The 21,429-nt window shown below is 45.0% G+C and overlaps 1 protein-coding gene across 1 annotated transcript in view; it reads right to left on the bottom strand.

The window, feature by feature from the left end:
- LOC144114308 (large neutral amino acids transporter small subunit 2-like) overlaps positions 1–21,429 on the bottom strand; it is an 84,595-nt gene that overhangs the window by 29,472 nt on the left and 33,694 nt on the right. Inside the window, exons 2-8 of the mRNA XM_077647959.1 lie at positions 20,483–20,608; positions 17,567–17,663; positions 12,981–13,025; positions 10,982–11,105; positions 8,761–8,864; positions 6,587–6,683; positions 3,712–3,861 (exon numbers count right to left, since the gene is read on the bottom strand). Of these exons, the coding sequence (XP_077504085.1) occupies positions 3,712–3,861; positions 6,587–6,683; positions 8,761–8,864; positions 10,982–11,105; positions 12,981–13,025; positions 17,567–17,663; positions 20,483–20,608 (743 nt within the window). The remainder of the gene's footprint in view (positions 1–3,711; positions 3,862–6,586; positions 6,684–8,760; positions 8,865–10,981; positions 11,106–12,980; positions 13,026–17,566; positions 17,664–20,482; positions 20,609–21,429) is intronic.

Below are 21,429 nucleotides of genomic sequence, written 5' to 3'. Positions count from 1 at the left end.
AGAATGTAATCATGTGTGAAAAGCTTAACTTTTGAAAAAAAATTTTTTTCCACAGTTACATTTTGCTATCATCTGCGAACTCAAAATGGCGGCCACGGCACAAAAAAAAAACTTTTTTCCACCAAAAACAAGCTGGGGGAGTGTTTCCCGCAGTGACACCATATACAGTGCTTTTCTTTAAGTATTCGATGATGGTTGAGGGCGACGATTGGGTCATTTTACGTGGAAGTTTGGCGCGGAATGACCCTTCTGCGGATTAAAAATCGAATTGCTCCGTTATGGAGGGTCCTCATATGTCAAAACAATAGGTTGGAGGTACTAAATAAAATTCAAGGCAGAGCGGTGGGCCTAAAAATGTGTGGCGTGGTGGCGGCCACATTCATTGCACTCGACGGTGGGCACCGGCGCGGCGAGGCCTAGCCAGCTGAGGAGCGATGCGTCCGAGCTGTTCGCAGTCTTTCAGACATCCCCAGCATGGGATGTTCGCGCTCGCCAGCGCGATGGGTGCAGCGCCGTTAAGATGGCGGTCGCTCGGGAGGGAGTAGCAGTTTAACATTGGTAGCGAGGCGCTGGGAGTGGTGAGGGAATACGTCGTCTACTTAGGTCAGGTAGTGACCGCAGATCCGGACCAAGGAAGTGAAATAACTAGGAGAATAAGAATGGAGTGGAGCGCATATGACCAGTACTCTCCGAACTTACATGCCAGTTTACCAGTATCCCTCAAGAGAAAGGTACATAACAGCTGTAGCTTACCGCTACTCACCTACGGGGCAGAAACTTAGAAGCTAACGAAAAGGGTTCAATTAACTTAAACTGAGGACAACGCAGCCAACTACAGAAAAGAAAATGATGGGTGAAACGTTAAGAGGCAGGGAAACAGCAGAGAGACTCAGGGAACAAACACGGGTTAATGACCTCCTAGTCGAAATCACGAAGAAATGGACTTCGGCAGAGCATGCACCTCGAAGGGAAGATAACGGGTGGTAGTTAAGGGTAACGGACTGGATTACAAGTGAAAGTGAGCGCAGGAGAGGGCGGAAGAAAGGAGAGCGGACGAGATTAGGAAGATTGCGGGGATGAGGTGACCGCGGCTGGGACAGGAGAGGAATAATTGGAGAGATATAGGAGAGGCCTTCGTCATGCAGCGTGGGTAGTCAGAATGATGATGACTAACTAAAAACCGGGACATCATCAGTAGTTCCACAAGCAGGGAAGTCGCTGCCGCTGCCATAATACACCAAATTTCACTTGATACCTGAAGCTCCAAAACAGGTATATAGATCCCTGTCGTAAAAGCGAAGTACGTATCTCATATTCAGGGTGAAACAATAACCACTGCAAATGCCGATTCTCCATAAAATTAAAGCCCCTCACGAGGCGTTCCAAGGTCGAAGAACTGCAGAGCCTCAAGAGGTGTAAAAGTTTATCATCGTCATGATTGTTTCTTTTCGAAAGCGCGCGTTAATGCGAATGCCAATGACTTCTTCTACAGGGAGGAATAGTTATCTATGTAGGAGGCGGCAACAAAAGACTTTTTCACGTTTTCTTCAATGAAATTTCAGTAAGAACGCATAAAAGCCCCCGTGAAGGTTTTTCTTCACGAAAGTCATGAGCTCATCGCAGCTAGCGATCATAAAACGAGCATCCACGGGGAAATATCGAGCGAACTTGGCCTGCAGAAAAAAAAGGACCAATTTTCGCGAACATCCATTTTCATATATCAAGGCTCTGAAAGGGCGCTTAGGCCTGCGCAATATAACCAAATATGACTATATAAACTCAATCCTTTACTTGTTTCCCACGCAGTATATAGCTTACGTCCAACTTGTGTTTTGTTGTTTGCCGCATAGAACGTCCAACTTAGAGCGTTCGTAAAGCTTTAAGTGCATCCATCTTGACTTTAGAGAGAGATACGCCATCCAGCTTAACGAAGATACGCGCTTTTGCTTCGCCTATCCCACTTCAAGAGCAACTACTACGCGCAGAAGAGGCCAGTGACAATCACGGTATCGTGCGCTTTCAAAACGAAACAGATCTCTGTTCCACAACGAAACAGAGATGACGCTAGGAACTTTTGCGGACACTGTTGAGGCTTTCTCTGGCTTTTACCTCCGCCTCGAGGGATGTTTTAGCTCTTGTGAATAGAAATAGCATTTGTATTGTTCGCATCTCGGGCCTATTTTAAGGGATGCATTTGAGTCATTTATGACAAAAGGCTGTGTGCCTATTTAGAGGGTTCAAGTGTCACAAAAAAAAATTCAAGTTACGTTGGTGACTACACGGCATCACTATTGCGACAAAATACTTGCTTCTGAAATGTCTGATGCTGCTCCAATTTTTAGTGAGTGCGTCCAACCCTTTGTTCCGACACATGAAGTCCCTCATAACGGAACCATAAGATTTTTTAGACTGCGCACTCCATGTTTCCAATTTATGTCTGCTGATGCTGTGAGCTCTTAGCAAGCAAGCCACTCGAACATGTGCTTAAGCTCATACTTAATTAGCCGCCGCGGTGGCTCAGTGGTTACGGCGCTCGGCTGCTGACCCGAAAGACGCGGGTTCGATCCTGGCCGCGGTGGTCTAATTTCGATGGAGGCGAAATTCTAGAGGCCCGTGTACTGTGCGATGTCAGTGCACGTTAAAGAACCCCAGATGGTCGGAATTATCCGGAGCCCTCCACTACGGCGTCCCTCATAGCCTGAGTTGCTTTGGGACGTTAAACCCTACAAACCATAAACCATCATACTAAATTACTAAAGCGAGGAATAATCACTTTGACCTTCAGGAACGCCCCCCTAAAGTTTAGCATATGCACTTTCTGAAGCGCAGCTTCAACACACGCGTTTCGCGCCTTTTGGCAACTGGTTATCAACAGCTCTCAGTGTCGGCTGTAAACAGCCTCACGCTGAAAAACCCGAGAAATGTCGATTATGACAGTGATGTCTAAGAAAAAAAAACAAAAAGTTGTAGTAGTTCCGCGCAAGTTTTGGAACAACCGCAACCACAAAAAGGTTGCCAACGGAGTTGGTGTTGAAGCAGTTTTCTCTGCGCCTCGAGCGGAACTGTCTTTAAATTGCGTCTGCAAGCGATTCCGATGGACATGCCATTTAGGGCCGCGATAAGGAACAATGTGACGCCATTCCAACTATGCACGAAAGGGGCATTCTTACAGTTCCCCGTTATCTTGCGACAAGAATTATGTCGGGCTGACAAGCCGGCTAGAATGATCTCTTGCGCAAGGTCCTCTACAATGCGCGAATGACTCCTGCGGCACACCATCTCGCTGAGCACTGCCTGCGCCCACGACGTTGTGCGCCTTGATTTACCGACATGCATGTGGTGTGTACCGAACGGTGACGAGGGGGCCAGAGAAATTTCGGAAAATTTTAATAACCAACGGAGAGGCGACAAACCCGTGAACAACCAGTCAGTAACGGCGGGAAAAGAAACTCCGTCCCTGCTGAGTGCGCTGCGGCGATAACAGAGTATAGACGAGATTACAACGTTTTTGTGCCCTCATTTTATTGTTCACCGTCCCTTTTTTTCATGTATGTTGTATTGATGCTGATTCATGCGTAATAGAACCCGTTGTTGTTAGCAAAGCCATATTCCTATCTCTTTCCCTCCGTCTTCTGTTCCGTAATACGCTGATGTGAATTGGCTGTATGCACCACGCATTCTCGCCGCTGTTGTACAGGGCGAGGCTCTCACCTTGATGGGCCTGTGCATATTCGGTCTCTTGTAACGCAGCCACAGCATTCCCAGGATGGAGACGCCCACCCAGAGCCACTGGTTGAAGCTCAGGTAGTTGATGAGCACGAAGATGTCGCTCGTCGCAAACATCAGCAGCGCCACTGCACACTGCGACACAGGTTCGCATTAGACACCACCGCTCGACCTCCTCTCGCATGTCATATCTTCTTCTCTTTTCTTTCATTTATCAGATGTTTACCTTTGAGCAAGAGGCACCACATCATGCAACTAACTATTCTTAATTGCTCACCTGTCTTTCGTTTAAAAAATATATCACGGAGATTGTACGTAACTCCAGTCGTAGCGTCTCCGAAAATTGTGCGCAAGTTGGCCGTAGCTTCTCTTTCAGGCGCATCTCGCCTTCTTCCTGAAGAAATTTAGTTTTCCTGTCGAAATAGTTTTTCGGGCCTCAAGAAGCCAATTTGTCTGATTTGCAACAGAAAACACCAATGGTAATAACTTTACAGATATGTACCAAATTTTCTATAAAGTGCCGCAGTCATTGGAAATTGTAATGTCTAAACATCAGGATTTTTTGAACGAGTACTCGAGTGATCAGGAGATTTAAACTTTGTTTTTTTCTTTAGAAGGTACTCATCACGCCGGAAAAGCGGGGAAAAAACAAAATTATTACTGGTGACACTGTCTGCACAAAAATGGCGGAGGACGCGCTACCAATGTCACTGAGTTGAGAAATATTATTTACTGTGTTCAATAGCTGACACAAAAAGCACCCTCGTTGCCATATGAGGGGTTCTAAATTCGTATGCAACAAGGAAATCACTTTTAGCTCTTGCACACATCGAGAAAAAAAGGCGAATTCGCAATGTGCATAACTGCGCACTTAGCGCCTTAATGTGAGCAAAAGATTTATAACTAATCAATAAAAGAGAAACGTGTGTGGCTGAAACTTCGAAAGCGCACAGGAGTGACTGAAAAAAAAAAACACCCTTAGTAGCGCATGATTAACTGACTAATGCAAGAATAAAAGAAAAGAAGGCCTGCCATTCCCTCAGATCTGCATATCCGCTGAATTTCTTGCGCAATTTGCAGATTTCATACTAGAGACCGCGTTCAGGTCCTTTTCTGGCTAACCTTTTCTTTTATGCGAAGAAACAGTGTAAATTTTTATTCACCTATTTAGCGTCTGTACGTAGATAAGGCCTTACGTTCTCGATTTTTGTAATCCTGTTTCTGCAAATTAATAAACTTCGACAGAGGACTTCGTAGCATGAAATCTAAAGAAAAGATTCGTTAAGTGTGAAAATAACAAGCTGGTTTATGTCTGAACCGAAAAACAGGCGCCGCAAAACATTTGCTTGTATTTCGGAAGATATGCAATGAATGAATGAATGAATGAATGAATGAATGAATGAATGAATGAATGAATGAATGAATGAATGAATGAATGAATGAATGAATGAATGAATGATCGAGTCAGTACCTATGTGAATGCGCATTAATTATGCTTATTTGCACCTGCTTTAGCTGGCCGCTAAAGTCAAGTTTGGGAACGTCGGTTCATAAAACACTGAAATAAAGACACTGAACTCTGAAAAACACTGAAACACTACAGGCGTCGCTGCAGGCGCTCTGGCTGAAGTAATGCGTTTGCCAGTCACGCTGCTTGCTACGCGCTCTTGTCCGCAAAGCGTACGCAAGTTACACAGTACATTTCTGTCGCGTCGATCTGCTCGTAAGTTAAGCACGTTATCACCAGAATTTGCGCTGTCTGCGATTCTGCACCGACCTCTAAAGTGCAGAGAACTGGATCGAGCGCCCGTATCTGGCACTCACCGTGCAGAACAACTGCCCGTGGTAATTCGTAAAAAACGTGCTGCATAGCTCTTCTTTTTTTAAACCGAAAAACAGAGCAAATGGGATGTTCATTATTAAAATGTTTACAATATACCCGAGATCCATGGCAAAAGGCAAGTCGAATCTATTAGAGGACTACGCTGGTCTAGCGGCGATTGTGGCGATGCAGACCGGAGCACCTGCTGAGGCGAACACGTGCTCCACCGCAATGCACATGGGAGCAACCGGAAAGCCGGGAGCGTGAACGACCCGCTTCCGAGTATGCGTGTAGCGACGTTGTTTGGGGAAGACTACGGCAGAGCTGAGCCCGCAGATTTCACTCCCCGCGAAAGTTCACCCCCCCCCCCCCCTCCCCCGAGTTTGAGGTTAGCACGAGCCGAACGGCCTCATCCTCTCAGCCGTCGGAGCAGTGATACGGCGCGCACTCAACTTCGGTCGGGTCGAGAACATGGCTCGCCACTAGGAAGGCCTCGACATTCATGAAGCGGACTTCAGCACATGAAAGAAAATCACATGTACCTCATGCTTGCATGGAAATAACCAAGAGTAGCTTTGCAGTTCACACACTGGTATATAGCCGGTATACAACCGAAAGATGTGGTGTTGATCATGGCAGTAGCAGCACGAACAGTTGATTGCTGGCGCACTCGAAATACACGCACTGAACGCTAATCAGCCCATTCCGGGATGTGGGAGGACGTGGGTAAAGCAGTGGGTCAAAAACGAGGCCACCTCGTTTATTACACACTCTACAGAGACCGGCCGTTTCTCTGAACGGCAAATCGACTTATAAACAGCTCATATGTAACTTTCTCTTTTTTCACTTCTCTTTCACTTCTCTTCACGTACAGTGAATTTTAGACCCTCCTTTTTCTCACTATATATTCCAATTACATTCGCTATTTTATTTTCTACGACTTGCACCATCAAACGCTAATAACATTACCAAGGGTTAGGATTCTATGACGACAATATTTTTGCCAACGCTGTGAAATAAAATGAACAGTGAACTTACAGACAACAAGAGAGGGGGCGTAGGAGTGAGCTTTGTTGTGTGTATCATTCCGAATATCATGGGGAGATGTCCTTCAAGAGCCCCAATAAAGAACAACCTGAAAATGGCAACGACAATCAAATTATGGGCAAAAAATATGGGCAGCTGATGAAAACACTGACTAAGCAGCGCCACGTTGCCTCCTGCGCACCAACCTCTTTTGGTGCCGTACTTCTAATAACTAAAAACAATGCGCCACAAAATGCACGGTTGAGCCCTTCCTTCATCAATGCTCAGGGAGAATGAGGGAGGCGCTTTGCTCTGCGATTGTTGCACTTGTGCCAACTTTTTCCTCCTTTAACGACGTTTGTTTCTGGGCTAGGCGGTTTCTATGTAATGGAAACATAATAGCGCGTTGTTTTTTTTTTCACACGTGCGCCAACAGATACACAAAGGAAAAGATAAGCCCTATCATGTCTCTTGTGTATCTATCAAGCTCCATCTTGGTTCTTCATCCGTTTGTACGTGTCTGAAAGATTGCTTCCCTTCTCATTCTCTCCTCTCTTCTCTCTTCTACGGTGTCCTCTAGTCTCTAACTTTTCATTTTCCATTCACGTTTAACGAGCGCAAAAAAGACGAAGACGGCAGAGAAGTAGTAGTGCTGTCGTATTCGTCGTTTTAGCGCTCGTTAACCATGAATACGTACCAACTAGCTCAACATCTCACGTTATCGCAATTTTCATATTCCTTGCAAACGTGTAGTACTTCAGGTATGCGCGGTAGGGACTTGCGCTCCCCTACAAGGTCCCGTTTCATCCTCCTCTCCACGCCGCGCATGTGAAACAGAAGGCACGGAAGGTAGAAAAAGTAAGAGAGAAAGGCATTGACAATGTCGCAAAGGCAGAATACATCCGTGCCTTAGCGATTTCGGCACAAACCGAAACTGTAACATAAATATTTAAAAAGGTGCATGACGTAAAAGCGTGTCCCATTAAAAAAATGTTCTGGCCGTTTCAGCGATTTTGCTGAAGTACAACCTAAATAAATATACTGACATGCAACTCGCTGTAGAAAGCACGCAAAAACTCTGTTACATTGAGCAACCCTCATCCCTGTCCCAAATCAAAACGTCAAGGTAAAGCTGTTTTGCAGTTTTCGTGACAAGCACCGCAAATACGGGGGAGTGAACACAGGTTTTCGCAACAATCCGCCTTGCCGAAATACTCCAGAGCTTCTCACACAAATTGCTATAGTTCTGAGAAAACAGCGCTCCCTAAGAAATGTTTGGCAACGCGTCTCAAAGTATGTGGGCGTTGCTAGAGCTGGTGCTGAAGAACACGCACTCCACATCATTCTATCTTTAACACAGTACACGTAATTGGAATTGCGCGTAGTATTCGCACATGACACAAGAGCAGTGCACAAGAGTGGCGTGCTGGAATCCTCACTTTTCGGCACGGGTCTTGAGGAGCAACTTCCGTTCGCTGCCAACCTTTTTTTCTTTTATTACACTCGTCTTCAGTGTGTAGTCCCGTGGACAGCGTAGTGCTTACCTTTGCCTGTTCGTTTGTCTCTAAAGGAAGTACCTAATAATCATTTCTATTGAAGGGACCCACCGCCAGTGGCTTTGGCATTCGGCAGCTGAACCTAAAGGAAGCAGGATAGAATCCCAGCCGCGACGGCCGCGTTTCGATGGAGGCGAAACGCATAAAGTCATCCGTGTGCTGTGCGATGTCAGCGCACGTTAAAGATCCCCAGGCTGTCTGCATTAATCCGGAGCCCTCCACTACAGTGTCTCTCACAGCCCACGTGCCGCTTCAGGACATTAAAAGCCCACACACCATTTGGATTGAAGAGACACCTGTGCCATCTTGCATACAGCTGTCCGATTTTCTCTAAAAAGCTGGGGCACATCACAGCTAGTGGAGGCAGTAAAAACGTCGCCTAGAAACTAAACGAGCTTGCCTAACGGAGGGTCTCCCTTAAATCACGTTGGTAGGCCTCCTGCAGCATCAAAATGCTAAGGCAGCGCAGTTCGGTTCGTTTCCTACAAGGTTGTGATTTCATTAACTCGCTGCCGAAGTCGGAAACTGAGTTTACAGCTTTCGAAAAGAGCCCAACCCTTCAGCTGCGGACCTTCCTTGCTGTCAAGATGCTGCTTTCCTACGATGCACAGCGTTGATACACGTACTCACCTTGCAATCGTGAACATTATTCCATTCAAGCCTCCGAAAGTGGACAAGCTCACGAACACTGGCATAATCCACGCAACAACGCCTATCGTACGCTGGGCGAATGTCTGAAAAAAAAAAAGAAACCGATGCAGTCTTAGGCACAATCATCTGACTAACACTGAGCCTTGCAAGGAATCAACCAGAATGCAGAAATGCTGCCTGACGAAACCCACGATAGGTAAAGCCAGCAGGAGGATCACAGTAAATTTCGATAAAGCCTTCAACCAGCCAGCTTTGAATACGCGCAAGCCTTGAAAAAATTTAGTGAAGGTCTGCGAAAAAAAAAATCTTCCTGTGATAAAAAAGTGCCGAAGTCCACATTTTCTTCCAGGAAACTACATGACGAACTTTTCCAATTGTATTCATCAAAGCTGCACACTCATCCAACAAAAATGAGTGTGGTGGCCATGCCTTGAATGCTTGACCCGTTCTAGATACGTTTTTTTTTTTGTCATGAAGAGAATAAAAGATGTTCGTGCCGCTGTTCCTTTACACTATGATGCCCAACTTCAAGCGTGCACTAAAACAGTAGCGTTCACCATTATCATTACCAGCGAAATACTGGAACCCGTAGCCTAGTAATCTAGTCCTCCAAGCTGATTCAATCAGTTTTCAAACGAAACGTTTAACACACCTGGGATGCCCTTAATCAGCGTAATATTGGTCTTTTGCGAACGCAGTGTTGTTTACATGGCCTGCGTGTATTTTTTTATTTACTCTCATGTGCGTAAATCTCCATTTTTAACTTGTATCTCAGTGACTCCTGCTAACTGGACGTTTAGTTGTATTTTACTGCTTATGCCCCCCCCCCCCCCCCCCCCCCCCCGAATCTTTTCTTTACGAAATGTCCTCGTCGGCGTTTACGGTACGTAAATGAATAAATAAGAAGGAAATGACAATTTTAACAAAAGAACTGCTGTAGGTGCACACACAACAAGCACAAGAAGTTCTTCTTAACAGGGACGTCTTAACTACATACACAAGCACACAAATAGTTCCAGGCACATGCACACTGCATGCAGCATATGGCCAGGCAGCGTAGCACGGAGCTAGTGCAGTTCGGGAACGGGAAGACATGATGGCTGCATTGATGGATGCGTTTTAAATTTTGGCACACCAGCGATTCAAGGTGAGTGTGCCATACACGCTCAAATGAACGCATACAACACCGCGGCCTGAATGACACTCAATATGGTTGCTGCTTCTATAATGCTTTAGGAACCGCAAATGATCTCTGCACTACATATGTGGCTCATGGGCTCAGGCTTTGTTTTAAAACTGAATGGTGAGCAGTCTAATGTGCTTAGCCACGAGTGACCTCGACACAGATGCAGACTGCTAGCCGCTCGTATTGCCGACCTGGATCAGCTGGTTTCTAATGATGTTAGAGCCCAGAAATTAACGCATAAATAATATTTCCACACAGGAAAAAATTGTCTTGCTCGAGGTTGAATGATGATAACTACTGCTGGCGAGACTAGTGAGTAGCCGAGATAAACTGCGCAAGAAAGAATGCTTGTAAACAAATGCTTTTGTTCTGTACACAGTCATTTGGTATATAGCACTGGGCTTGAGGAACAAATACCAGTGTAAGGGAAAGAAAAGAAAGAAAGAATGAAGTAAACGTTTCACAGAGCAAGTTTAATCAGAGATAAATTATTCCATGAAGCGCAAAGATAGTATCAACTATAACTATCACAGCCCGCCATCGCGCACACGAGGCGACAGCGTAAACTACAGAAAAAATAGTTATTTGCATCCACAAAAGTGGGTTGCTGGCACGGAGAGATTGCAGATAAAACGGCTGCCGAGAGCGCATTCCTTTATGCCCAATTATGTCTCTGGCGGAACAAGTTCTCTCAGAGGAAAACGGAGGCCTAATGGCTACCACCGATATTTTTCAGCGCCCAACAACCTGACCAGCTATGACAGCCGCAGGATAGCAAGCTCTGAAAAGCTTGCATAACATAAGGCTGTTGCGGAAGCTCATGAACACCTTGTTTGAAGCTGACGCCTAAAGTGTACAAAGCAAATAAATAACAGCAAAGTATGAACGCAGTCCGCTGGGGTTAATGCCATGCTGTTCAGGCAAACTTTAAACATGTTCCTTATAAACCAATTTTTGCCGTCCCTAGATGAATAACAAAAGCCTCAATTTAGTAAAAAGTGCGACACAACGTACCACAGCAACAGCTGGGGATGCAAGCATTTCTTGGGGAGAAACTGCTGTAAAGTAGGCTACATTGGCCAAGACGTAAACGACTGTTACAAGGGTTATGCCGATATAGATAGCTCTCGGGAGGTTTCTGAAAAAGAGAAAAAGAAAAGCAACATAAATCGGGCAAAAAAAATTTAGCAACATTGACGCAAAAGCATCCCAGCGGGCAGATATTTACTGATTATGGTTACGCGCAGGGTAGGTGCATGTTTGACACTCGCTTAGTGAGCGCACTAATGCGAGGAAGTCAAGAGAGTAGGGAACTGTCTTGTAAAATGTGTCCTTAACTGCACTGTATAGCTACCAAGTCATCTTGTGCGGGCTGGTGGCTCAAGCGTGGCCCGGCTGTCTGGGTGCACGCTGACTTACTACTGAATTACTACAACGCTGAATTACTACAACACACCGTGTTCGGACCGTCGTATACGAACTAGACGACCTTTACCCAGAGCAAGAAGGCCATCGCACAGCCCTAGGAAAGCATCCATTCACTCTACGTGGAGGGGCGGCCTCACTGGAAACTTTCGCGAACTTTCTCGTTGTAAAGCTGCGCATGAATCTGACAGTACTCCCAGAAAAACGGGTTAAGAAGTTTTACGCTGTTTTCGTGTCAAAGAAGTAAGGTCTGTTGTTTATATTCTTTCTTGTGTTCTGGTCTTCAGAATACCTGCTCTCTACGCGTGAAGATACATCTACGTTCTACACAATTATTTCTCGTGACATTCCCTTTATGACGAAATGGTACGTTGCAGTATTTTTTTTAATTTCGTTATGAGATTGGTTATGAGCTAGCCGCCACGTGCCACAGAAGCCACACCCAGTGATAATTTGGAAAAGTATATATGGGGCACCTTCCACTTCTCCTTCAACTGAGTTATGAAGCTGTCGGCGTCAGATATTCTCCGGTTTATTATTCAACATTCTGAAATAAATCAGTAAATGTGAGCCAAAGTGACACCGCCAGTACGCCACTACTGCGCGCTTCACTAAAAGTGTCATAAGAAAAACTGAGATATGAAAAGCAAACCACGCAGCATTTAAAATTCGAAGACCGCGTCCAAACTCATTTCTCTCAGTGTTTCTACAGTCGGCTAGAGTTTTTATTCTAATATCGATGAGCGCGTCTTTTCTCCAAAAAAGGTCAAAGCTGCCTGGATGTCGAAAATCGTCTTTCACTTCTTCTACTGGGCAGACGCCGTGAGGTGTTAACCCAAAGACGCTTGAGGTTTAAAGAAAACTTTCACTTTCTTATGCAAAATACGCGCGCGCAGAAACTAACTAAATGCAGATTACGAAGAGATTCGAGTCTTCGCAAGTACACAAGTCACGCCGAAGGCGCTGCACGTGGAAAACGAAACGCACAACTACGCATAAATTACAAATGCTGCAAAGCAAACTCAGCACGAAAGTATATATGCCTAATACAAAAAGGCCACAAGAGAAGCAAGGGAAGGTGAGCACGCTGGTTTCACAAACTCGATGCTCCCGAGTCGCGGTTACGAAGAAAAATGTCGAAGCGTCGACGCGTGCAGAGACACCCAATGTACACAACCTAAACGTGAGTTGTGGCATGATCATGGCGCTTGATCAAACGTTCAAGTGATTAAGTTGTGCAGTATTGTTGGCACGTGTTAAGTTTTTCTTACGCTTCATCATTTCTCTAACAGCAATAAAAGTTATTTCGTCTCAATCGTTTCACCAGGCACTTTTAAAATAACTGCGCTTTACTTTCATACCACTTTTAACCTCTTGACTGCCTGCTCTTAGTCTTGAAGCATAGGGCACATAATGCGTTCATGTTGATTGCCTTAGACAAATAAAGACTACTCTCATGTCACATTCGTAACTTTCGTTACGAATCCCAGAATTTTACCAATGCACTTTAACCTATATCTCGGTACTAGCTGGGACTTCATTATTGGCCAACGTCGATGAAACTTCATGAAAGCAAAAAGAAACTCACTTGTTAGGATCCTTGAGCTCCTCGGAGACATAGTTCAAATAATTCCTGGAAAAATAGGAGCGAAAATGTCGTTTATTACTGGAGTTTAAATATTGTTAATAATTTCTATAACATTAGCAAATCTTTACTTCTGATTTATATTATTATTGTTGTTAGTAGTTGTCGTTCTCAGCCGCGCAAAGAATGGAAACTTTTGAGCTTTTAAAGTGCAGTATCACATACGGCCGGATTTAATTGTTATCACAGAATGCTCTAATAAAATTGCAGTTTTTCGTTTGTGCAGTAATATCATTACATTTCATCGAATGCCAGGAAGCCTTATCTCAGACACTAAAATTCAGTCATAACTTTTTTTAATTTTTTTATGGAGGTTTAACGTCCCAAAGCAGCTCAGGCTATGAGGGACGCCGTAGTGAAGGGCTCCGGAAATGTCGACCACCTGCGGTACTTTAACGTGCACTGGCATCTCACAGTACACGAGACTCTAGAATTTCGCCTCCATCGAAATTCGACCACCGCGGCCGGGATCGAACCCGCGTCTTTCGGGTCAGCAGCGGAGCGTCATACCCACTGAGCCACCGCGGCGGCAGTCATAACTTTTAATGCACAGTGTAAATCGGAACTCGACTCTTAAGCAGTATCACACCGAATAGTCCGTACGGTCACCGTCTGTTGTCTGCAAGTGCTATAACCGCTTTCCCGCGACCAAATATAAAAGCAAAGCCAATACCGAAGCACAGAATTACTTGAGTGTATGCTCTGACCAGCGATTTTTTTTTTAGCGGTTTACACTGCCTCAGGGCATAAAAGGGAAATGGTTATGGGAACGAATAATGGGGATGGTTATATAAATGAAAAGAGGTTGGCCGATAAAATTAATCAAGCAAGCTAAATACCACTCTAAAACTATGGGGTATTTTTTTTGGCAACGTTAAAAGCCTATATGCCACCAACCTAAACCATTTTAGCATTATCATGCATAGACTTAACACAACTACGCCCTGATATCGGTTCAATAACGTGAACATGTTAACAATAGACTCCAGAGCATAAACTGAAGCTACTATAAAGCTAATTAGTCCTTGAAAGAAACCGCTGAGAGGGATCACAAGCGAACACCACGATTACCGACTAGGGCTGGTCTGATGTGATAAGTGGGGTTTAAAGTCGAAAACCTGAACGTGAGCCATGGGTGACGCCATAGCCCTTTCCTGCTTGTAAACTAAATAAACGAAAAGGTCTAATTGCTTTGTGCAATTATTGCGCTTAAGGCTATCTGAAATAATTTATAGCATCAAATCATCAGAAAATTAAAACCTTAATTGAAACACTTAATCCATACATATGTGGGCTTTGGGCGTATATTAAAAAAACTGTCACCAAAGCAGAGTTCAAAGATATGTGAAGTAACCGGAAACTTTGAATTTATGAAGAAAAAAAAATGTAGGCGGTTTTTTTCACCGGTCAAGCACAAGGAGATGCAACCTCTCGCAATGTGCACGGGTCCTCGAACGGCTAAGAGGTCCTCGAAGTGATAAGAGGCCTCTCTTTAGGTGTTTTTCCCATCTAGTTGACAGGTTATTTTCGAAACCCTCACAGAAGTGTGGCCGGGGCCTAGAGCACCTAGGTATTTGCCTTACGGTTGAAAATAATTTTGTGCGCACGCACAAGTGTCCTGAGTTGGAGGAGAGCTGCAGATTGATTTGGACCGCCTGAGATCCATTACCTTGCAGTCATATCGCAAGGCACACGGGCGTCTTTTGCATTTCCGTTCCACTGAAATGCAGGCACCGTGGCCGAGGTTCAAACCCGCGACTTTTATATCAGCAACTCAGTCAAACTCCACAGCCACTGAGCCAGCGCCGTGGGTGCAGATTTTTTGAGTTCCCAGAGTTATGCAACGTGACCTACGCGCACTACTGTAAAGCGCACGAATTTACTATGCAAAAAACTTGGCATTGCATAGAAGCAAAAATGTTCACTGGCCTTCGAGATGAGTGTCCCACAACCAGAGTCCGTCCATACCGCACTGTGCACAGGCGGAATAGATTTGTTTGTTTACACAGGAGCGCGCCTTGCCATCTTGGCTGCGTCTCAGCGAAGTTAACCACGCCAAAACGAAGCGTGGGACCATGTAAGTTTTTGCTGTAATTCCTGCTTTTACAAGGAACACTTGTTATAACTCTCCTTTATACCTTTACTTAGGCCATGTGCCACTTCCTCTGCTTACTGCGTTTTCTTTGAGTGTGTCAGCAGGTGCGCTGGACTGAGGACCGCTACCAAACGGGGCAAACTTCTACCACTCACAGCAGTCAAACCCCTATCGCTAGATGTCTCGGCACTTTCCCGACGGTGGAACGACATAACTTTTTTTTCCTGCTAGCTTCATTTTCTATAGTAAGCCCATAATCATAGCACCGCTGCAGTGCTGTAACACGGCTTCTCAGCATGACGCTTGAGTGGACGCATTAGGGTGGGGCCGAATAAAAGAGAATAGGACACATGTACAACGACTGCACTGGCCGTTGAAGAACCGCAAATGGCCGAAAATACTTCTAAGCCTTCATCCACCTGTGACCTTCCTTGCAGAGCAAAGCTTAGTTTTTGGACGTTAAACATATTCTCTTTTATCTTGTTCTGAAAACCTATCACACATTTTTTTTTCTATGCGAATACCGGCTAAACGAATAAAACAGGTTCAAAGAACTGAAATTAGGGTTCTTATATCCGAATTTTATAACGGGGCCCTAGCGCAAACACTTATGTGACACTGAACGCTTAGATCAAATTTTGTCTTTTAGGTAGTCCGTGAGACGCTAGGTCAGCAGAAATAAAGCAAGGTTACGTGACTCTAAGAGCGAGCACGCTTCTCGGTAGGCGAGTTTCTTATACAATGACATATTGCCTCCCAGCGTCCAATTAAATTCACAAATTTAATTTCGCTCCCACAGTGCGGTAGCTAGCCCTTGTCTCGTAGAGCTGACGTCGTTACCAACCTCTGGTTTAGGATGTATTATACAAGATGAATCATCTTCGCCGTTCCTTCAGGCTTAGTAATGTTTACCATCGAGCAAAGGGGCCTAGAAGTGTTTTCAAAGCATATTTAAGGTTTTGCAGCAATGCCCGTCTGAGGTTTAGTGTTCAGCCCTCGTCGCATAAGGCGAACATGTATTGTAGAATACTTCGGCTCTGTTGACCGTTATGGCACCGCCCTCATCAAACTGCGCATAACTTTCTTCCCATCGGGGGGCAGACAAACGAGTTTAATAGAAAGGCTGTCGTCTTTCGGTTAAAGATAACAGCTTTTTTCGTTCATGCCTCCTATCCAACCTCTTTCTCCGCGTAGAACAGCCCACCTGACGCGGATATTTAGTTAAACCTCTCTCTGTCTTCCCCTTCAGTCTCTCTCGTCCTTGCTTGCGGCCACAAGAATAATTAATAATGTAAAACACTTTCGGTCGCTGCAACATTTTTGTAAGTTCCGCGCTTGTCCTGCCACTTCATTCAAGCGGTTGTCACGCGGCACAGCTACGCACGTTTTCCTTATAAAGCTGCTCGTAATCCTGTCTTGTCGACAAGGCGGAGTCGAAATTTGCATGCCTCTCACAGAACAACGACAACCGCAAACCGGAACACGAGTTCGATAAGGTGCCGGGCTTCTACATATACATACTTCTTTTTTTAATTTTTTTTTAATCGTAGCATGTTAACTTGCCGATATTCCGCTATCTCATAGCTATGACTATTTTTGTTGCGTTGATCTGGGCGAGACTGCAACCATAAAAGGGAAATAATTGCGAGGAGCGAAGCAGAAGCTTTTTAAACTCACTTCACGCTCAGCGCTCAACAATATACCTGCGCACGTGCCTTCATGTGCCGAAGGGTGGACAGTAGAACCGGGGTTATAAGTGACATATATAATGTGGTTCTGCCAACGGCAGACAGCAGCAACCTCTATGGGACTTCTCTTTTGAATTCCCGCCAAATTTGGTGCCGGGATTTCTTTTTTTAAATCATTTTCCTTTAGTGCGCGTGTGGTCAGATGAGCGCATAACAGCAGATGTAGAGCACTTCTATAAGTGTCCCACTTTGCTTGTATCAAATTGCATCAGTGTAAAATCACGCCCAATGCGGAGGTGCAACCAGATTCATCCTTTGAGTTTCACAAAATACAAATAATTACACAAATGTGCTTATACTTAACTACGCACCGACTAACTTTACTAGCATCGAACGAGCCGTGCTTCTTTGTTGCCTCACCGAGATGGTGCACAGCATTTCGACAGAGGCGAAATGCAAAAACTCCTGTGCGCTGCGCGATGTAGGCGCAAGTTGAGGAACCGCGTGTGGTTTAAATAATTAGGAGCCGTGCACTACGGAGTCTCTTACAGCCCACGAACAGATTCGGTGCGTTAAACCCCGCGTACAACAGCAGAGTCTTAAAAGCGCCTCCTTCACAGCGTTTTCTATCGCTAATAATTCGCAGGGAAAGAAGCGGCGACGTAAAAGGATTGAAATCGACAGACCAAGGTTTAGCGCCTATTCTCCTCTCCTAAAGGAGCGTTTCCTTCCAGCTATCCACTTACCACCCTCCAAAGGCAAAAAGGCCGGCATAAAAGGACAGAGAGATGCCGGCCACGGAGTATTCCCCGGCGAAGCTGTTCTGCAGATACTCAACTTGTCCTGCAACGAGACGCAAAAAACATAATTAGTCTACTGTCACGTTTTCCCAACGTGACTTTGCGCATTACCGGATTTAATGTCACTAGAGTTCAAAAAAGCCACTTCAGGCAGCTTACAAATGCCGCGCCTTCTAAATTAATGCACACAGCAGCAAACCTCACACCTTGGCTTTGGAAAGCACGAAACGCGAAGTTTATCAGGTTCAGGAATCAACAAAATCAAATGGACCTCAAATATGCGAAAAGCAAAAAATAAAAGACGGCCAGCAAGCTCTTGAGGTTGAGGTTGTCGTAAGCTACAGCTGGGGTTAGTCTTGTGGATTCTGTCGATAATAGCTCCATCGTGCCAGCAAGCTCTTCTCATACAGCCCGTTTTATCATCGCACTGTGTGTATGCGGCTATTGTGCATCTACGTTACGCATTCTTTATAATTAGTATGGTTCTGCCGCTACCAATCAGTGAGCACCACAGGTATACAGTCAGATTTCGTTTACGAGACTAGGGGACTGATGCGGCCAAACTGCAGAGTACTCTAAACTACGCCAGGTGCTGCAAGACGAGCGGCACGGCATGACGATTAAAATAACCATCAAGCCGAACGCGTTCATGTCAAATACGCTGCCTGCTTAAAAACCTCGTCCAGTGCCCGAAGCGGCTGCCTATAGACCGCGCTGGCCACTCCTTGAGCGCGCATTACATATAAACCCTTGTTCTTTCTAATTACTCCTTATAATTAACGACCTCTTCTCCATTTTCAGTGCAGCAGACCATAATTAGCTCTGGTTGTGCTCCCTGTTGTTCCTTGGCCCTTCTCTCACTTTCCCTCTTAAGCTAAAGGGCCAATAACGGCACATAAAAAAGATTAAAGTTATTTGATTTCCTGATGCAGGCGGTTACTAAATACCAGCCTAACGGTAAGTGGTGAGTAACGCTTATGAATTCGAACTCGACTATCGTTGAAATGACAGAAAGACCGCCCTGGCACATAAGTGACGTTACTATGATGAGCTCATCCAATTATCACAACGACCCTACACGCAGGTAACGCATAGCGAGAGAAAAAAAAACATCCTAAAAACACAAGCCCAGACGAAAGAGCAAACACCGTCATTCTTTACACAGTCATTTGAACGCAACAAGCTACATAAGAGAGTCAGAGTACGTATACCTGAAATGAAGTTTGAGGCAGGCATCTAAAATCGAGTAAATTTCAAGCAAAGCCGTAATCTCCTGCGAGCAGATATTTCCCACCCCGAATGCTGGCACCTGGCAACGACGCGTGAAGTACTGAACGAGCATTCCATTTAATCAAGCGCGCTATTTAGCCAAAAATCCCCTCCATTCGAACTGAAAACCGAACCACATGAAAACCGATCGATGTTCCCCGAAGCATTAACTCCACACCGACAACGTCAACGTGGCAGAGCAGTGCTATATACTTTAAGAACCCTCTGGTGCTTCTCCCATGCGTCACTCGCTTTAGTGCCACATTTCGCTCAGCTGTGAGGCGACGCCTAAGTCCGCAACGTAAAGCGGCGCACTTTGGCCCTGTGTCAGGGGCGCCAGCAATGCAGCCTCGAAGAGAAGGCAACAGGAAAACTAGTCACGCTCTTCGCGGCGCTGCAGTGATCTCGCAAGAGCGAGCAGAGTGCGATTGCACAATACAGCGGTTTTGCGCATGCAGCATTTGGAAGTTAAAGCGCTCCACAGCAAAGCACTAGCCTGCCTCGTTTCCCGAGCAGATAAGAAATAAAAAGACCTGTATCTGGAAACATTCGTTCAGGGCAACACGAAAAAAAAAAGGTAGATTAATCGCATTATCCGAAGCGGGAACAATTTCCTTACTTCTAAAAGTTGATGCGAAAAACAAAATGGCTGACACCGTACCTAAGCAAAGGATGCATATTATGAGCGTCCAAATATTTACCGCTTATTTCAAGAAGTTGCTAGCAACGCGCAAGGTATATCAAACGACTGGAAAATTGCCAGAGCTGTACCTATTTTAATTACAATCATTTTTAAAAGCGTCCCGTTTTATAAAAGGATAAAACATTATCCAAGCTAATCAATACGCATTTTGGATGGGCCTCTCCGCGACTGCATTACAAGGAATCGTTCTTGACTTTGCATCTATTATCGGAAAACACAGGCAGGTAGACATTTTTGTCCCCTTATCAAAATCATTCGGCCTTGCATCCCACCCCGCATAATTTACTTTGCAAACTTCTTAACCTACTAGGGGAAATAATATAATTGCAAACTGAACTAAATCTTACCTCGCTGACCAGTGTGAATGTATGGTTGTCAGTCCTCAACCCGTGTCGGAATTTCTTCAGCGGATACAGGGCGCTGTCTCGGCGTCTATCATTTTTCTTTTGCGCAGCGACGCCAACGTTTGCATGTTTGCAGACGAGTGCATTGTTTGTAAATTTAGGATGATATACGGACAACACATTAGGCCAATAAAGTAGGCTGGTGCCAAGCCTGGCAGGTGTCTATATCAGTGAAGAAAAGGTGCCGTCTGTATCAGAGGCAGTAAACGATCGCTGATCGTCCCTTTTAAAACAGATCGTAGTGTATTAAAACCTATGGGTGAATTCAAAACTGGCGTGACGATAAAATTAGTTCTCACAGTTCTCCTATACTGCGTAGAGGCATCTTATAAGTTTAGTGCGAAAATTGTTATTACTAAGTCTGGGTAAACTAAACCGACGCTTTTTCTTTTATTATTTTCTAGTTTGTGCCGCGAGAATATTCTCTGCGGCAAAATAAACGCCCAGAGACGCTAAAAAGCGAGATTTTTTTTTTCAAAAACTAACCTTGCGCAATGCGAACCATGCCTGTGACGATGATAAGCGCCAGCGCTGCCAGTTTGGCTGTTGTGAAGATGTCCTGGACTTTCATCGCCAGCTTGACACTCTTGCAGTTTACGAACGTGAGGAAACCTGGGAGGAATCAGAAAGGCCGCGAGTTGAAAAACTGACCGCAATAAAAAATTTCACGGATGGAAAAGCGTGAGAAAGGGCGACTCGGGCTCACGAAACTTGCGCTGCGACTCTAGTATGCAAACACGACCACAAAAAGGAAGAGTGAAACTGACAAAAACAAAACAAAAACCCCCACTGTAATGCCACTGTGGCGCTGTGGGCAAATAAATAAATTGTCGGCCTATTCCCGTGTAATGAAGCATGGTTGGCGCTTGTTTGAAGTACCAACTCTCCAGAAGCAAATGTCATGTGTCTCTCTTAACTGAGGATAGTCGGCTCCGCTTATATCTTGGAAAATGATTGGGGAAAGCAAGCACTATTGGTTTACTGTCAATGATAACTGGATGATCTGCGCCGCAAAAGAAACCAACTGAAAAAAATGTTTTTCTCAGATGTGATTCGTTCCTTGTGCACATCTGGAGAATCAAAATGGCCATGTCAGCCGTTAAAATTTAAATATGATGTTTTTGGTTAGGACAGCGCTTACACAGGACCGAGTAGAGCAACAAACGGAACAACGCGCTGTTTTTAGCACTAACCAGCCGCACTGTGCACCTTGTTATATCTGATGTGCTTTGTGCTATAGGATTACCCCATCAAAAAACAGCACGCGCACGCATGACATGTTTCGTAAGAGGCAGCTGCGCTGTTTTCTGGCACCGCCTGCATGAGCCATGCTGTGTGCTGTGTTTTCCTCGCGGAATACCTCGCCCTATTGCATGCGTTATCAGTAGACTACGTTTAAACGTGGCATTCACGCGCAAATACTTTCACTTAAT

Source organism: Amblyomma americanum, chromosome 1 (genome assembly GCF_052857255.1).
Source record: "Amblyomma americanum isolate KBUSLIRL-KWMA chromosome 1, ASM5285725v1, whole genome shotgun sequence".
Classification (NCBI taxonomy): domain Eukaryota; kingdom Metazoa; phylum Arthropoda; class Arachnida; order Ixodida; family Ixodidae; genus Amblyomma; species Amblyomma americanum.
The sequence above is the reverse complement of the archived record's forward strand: the minus strand, read 5'-3'. Positions and strand labels throughout refer to the sequence as shown.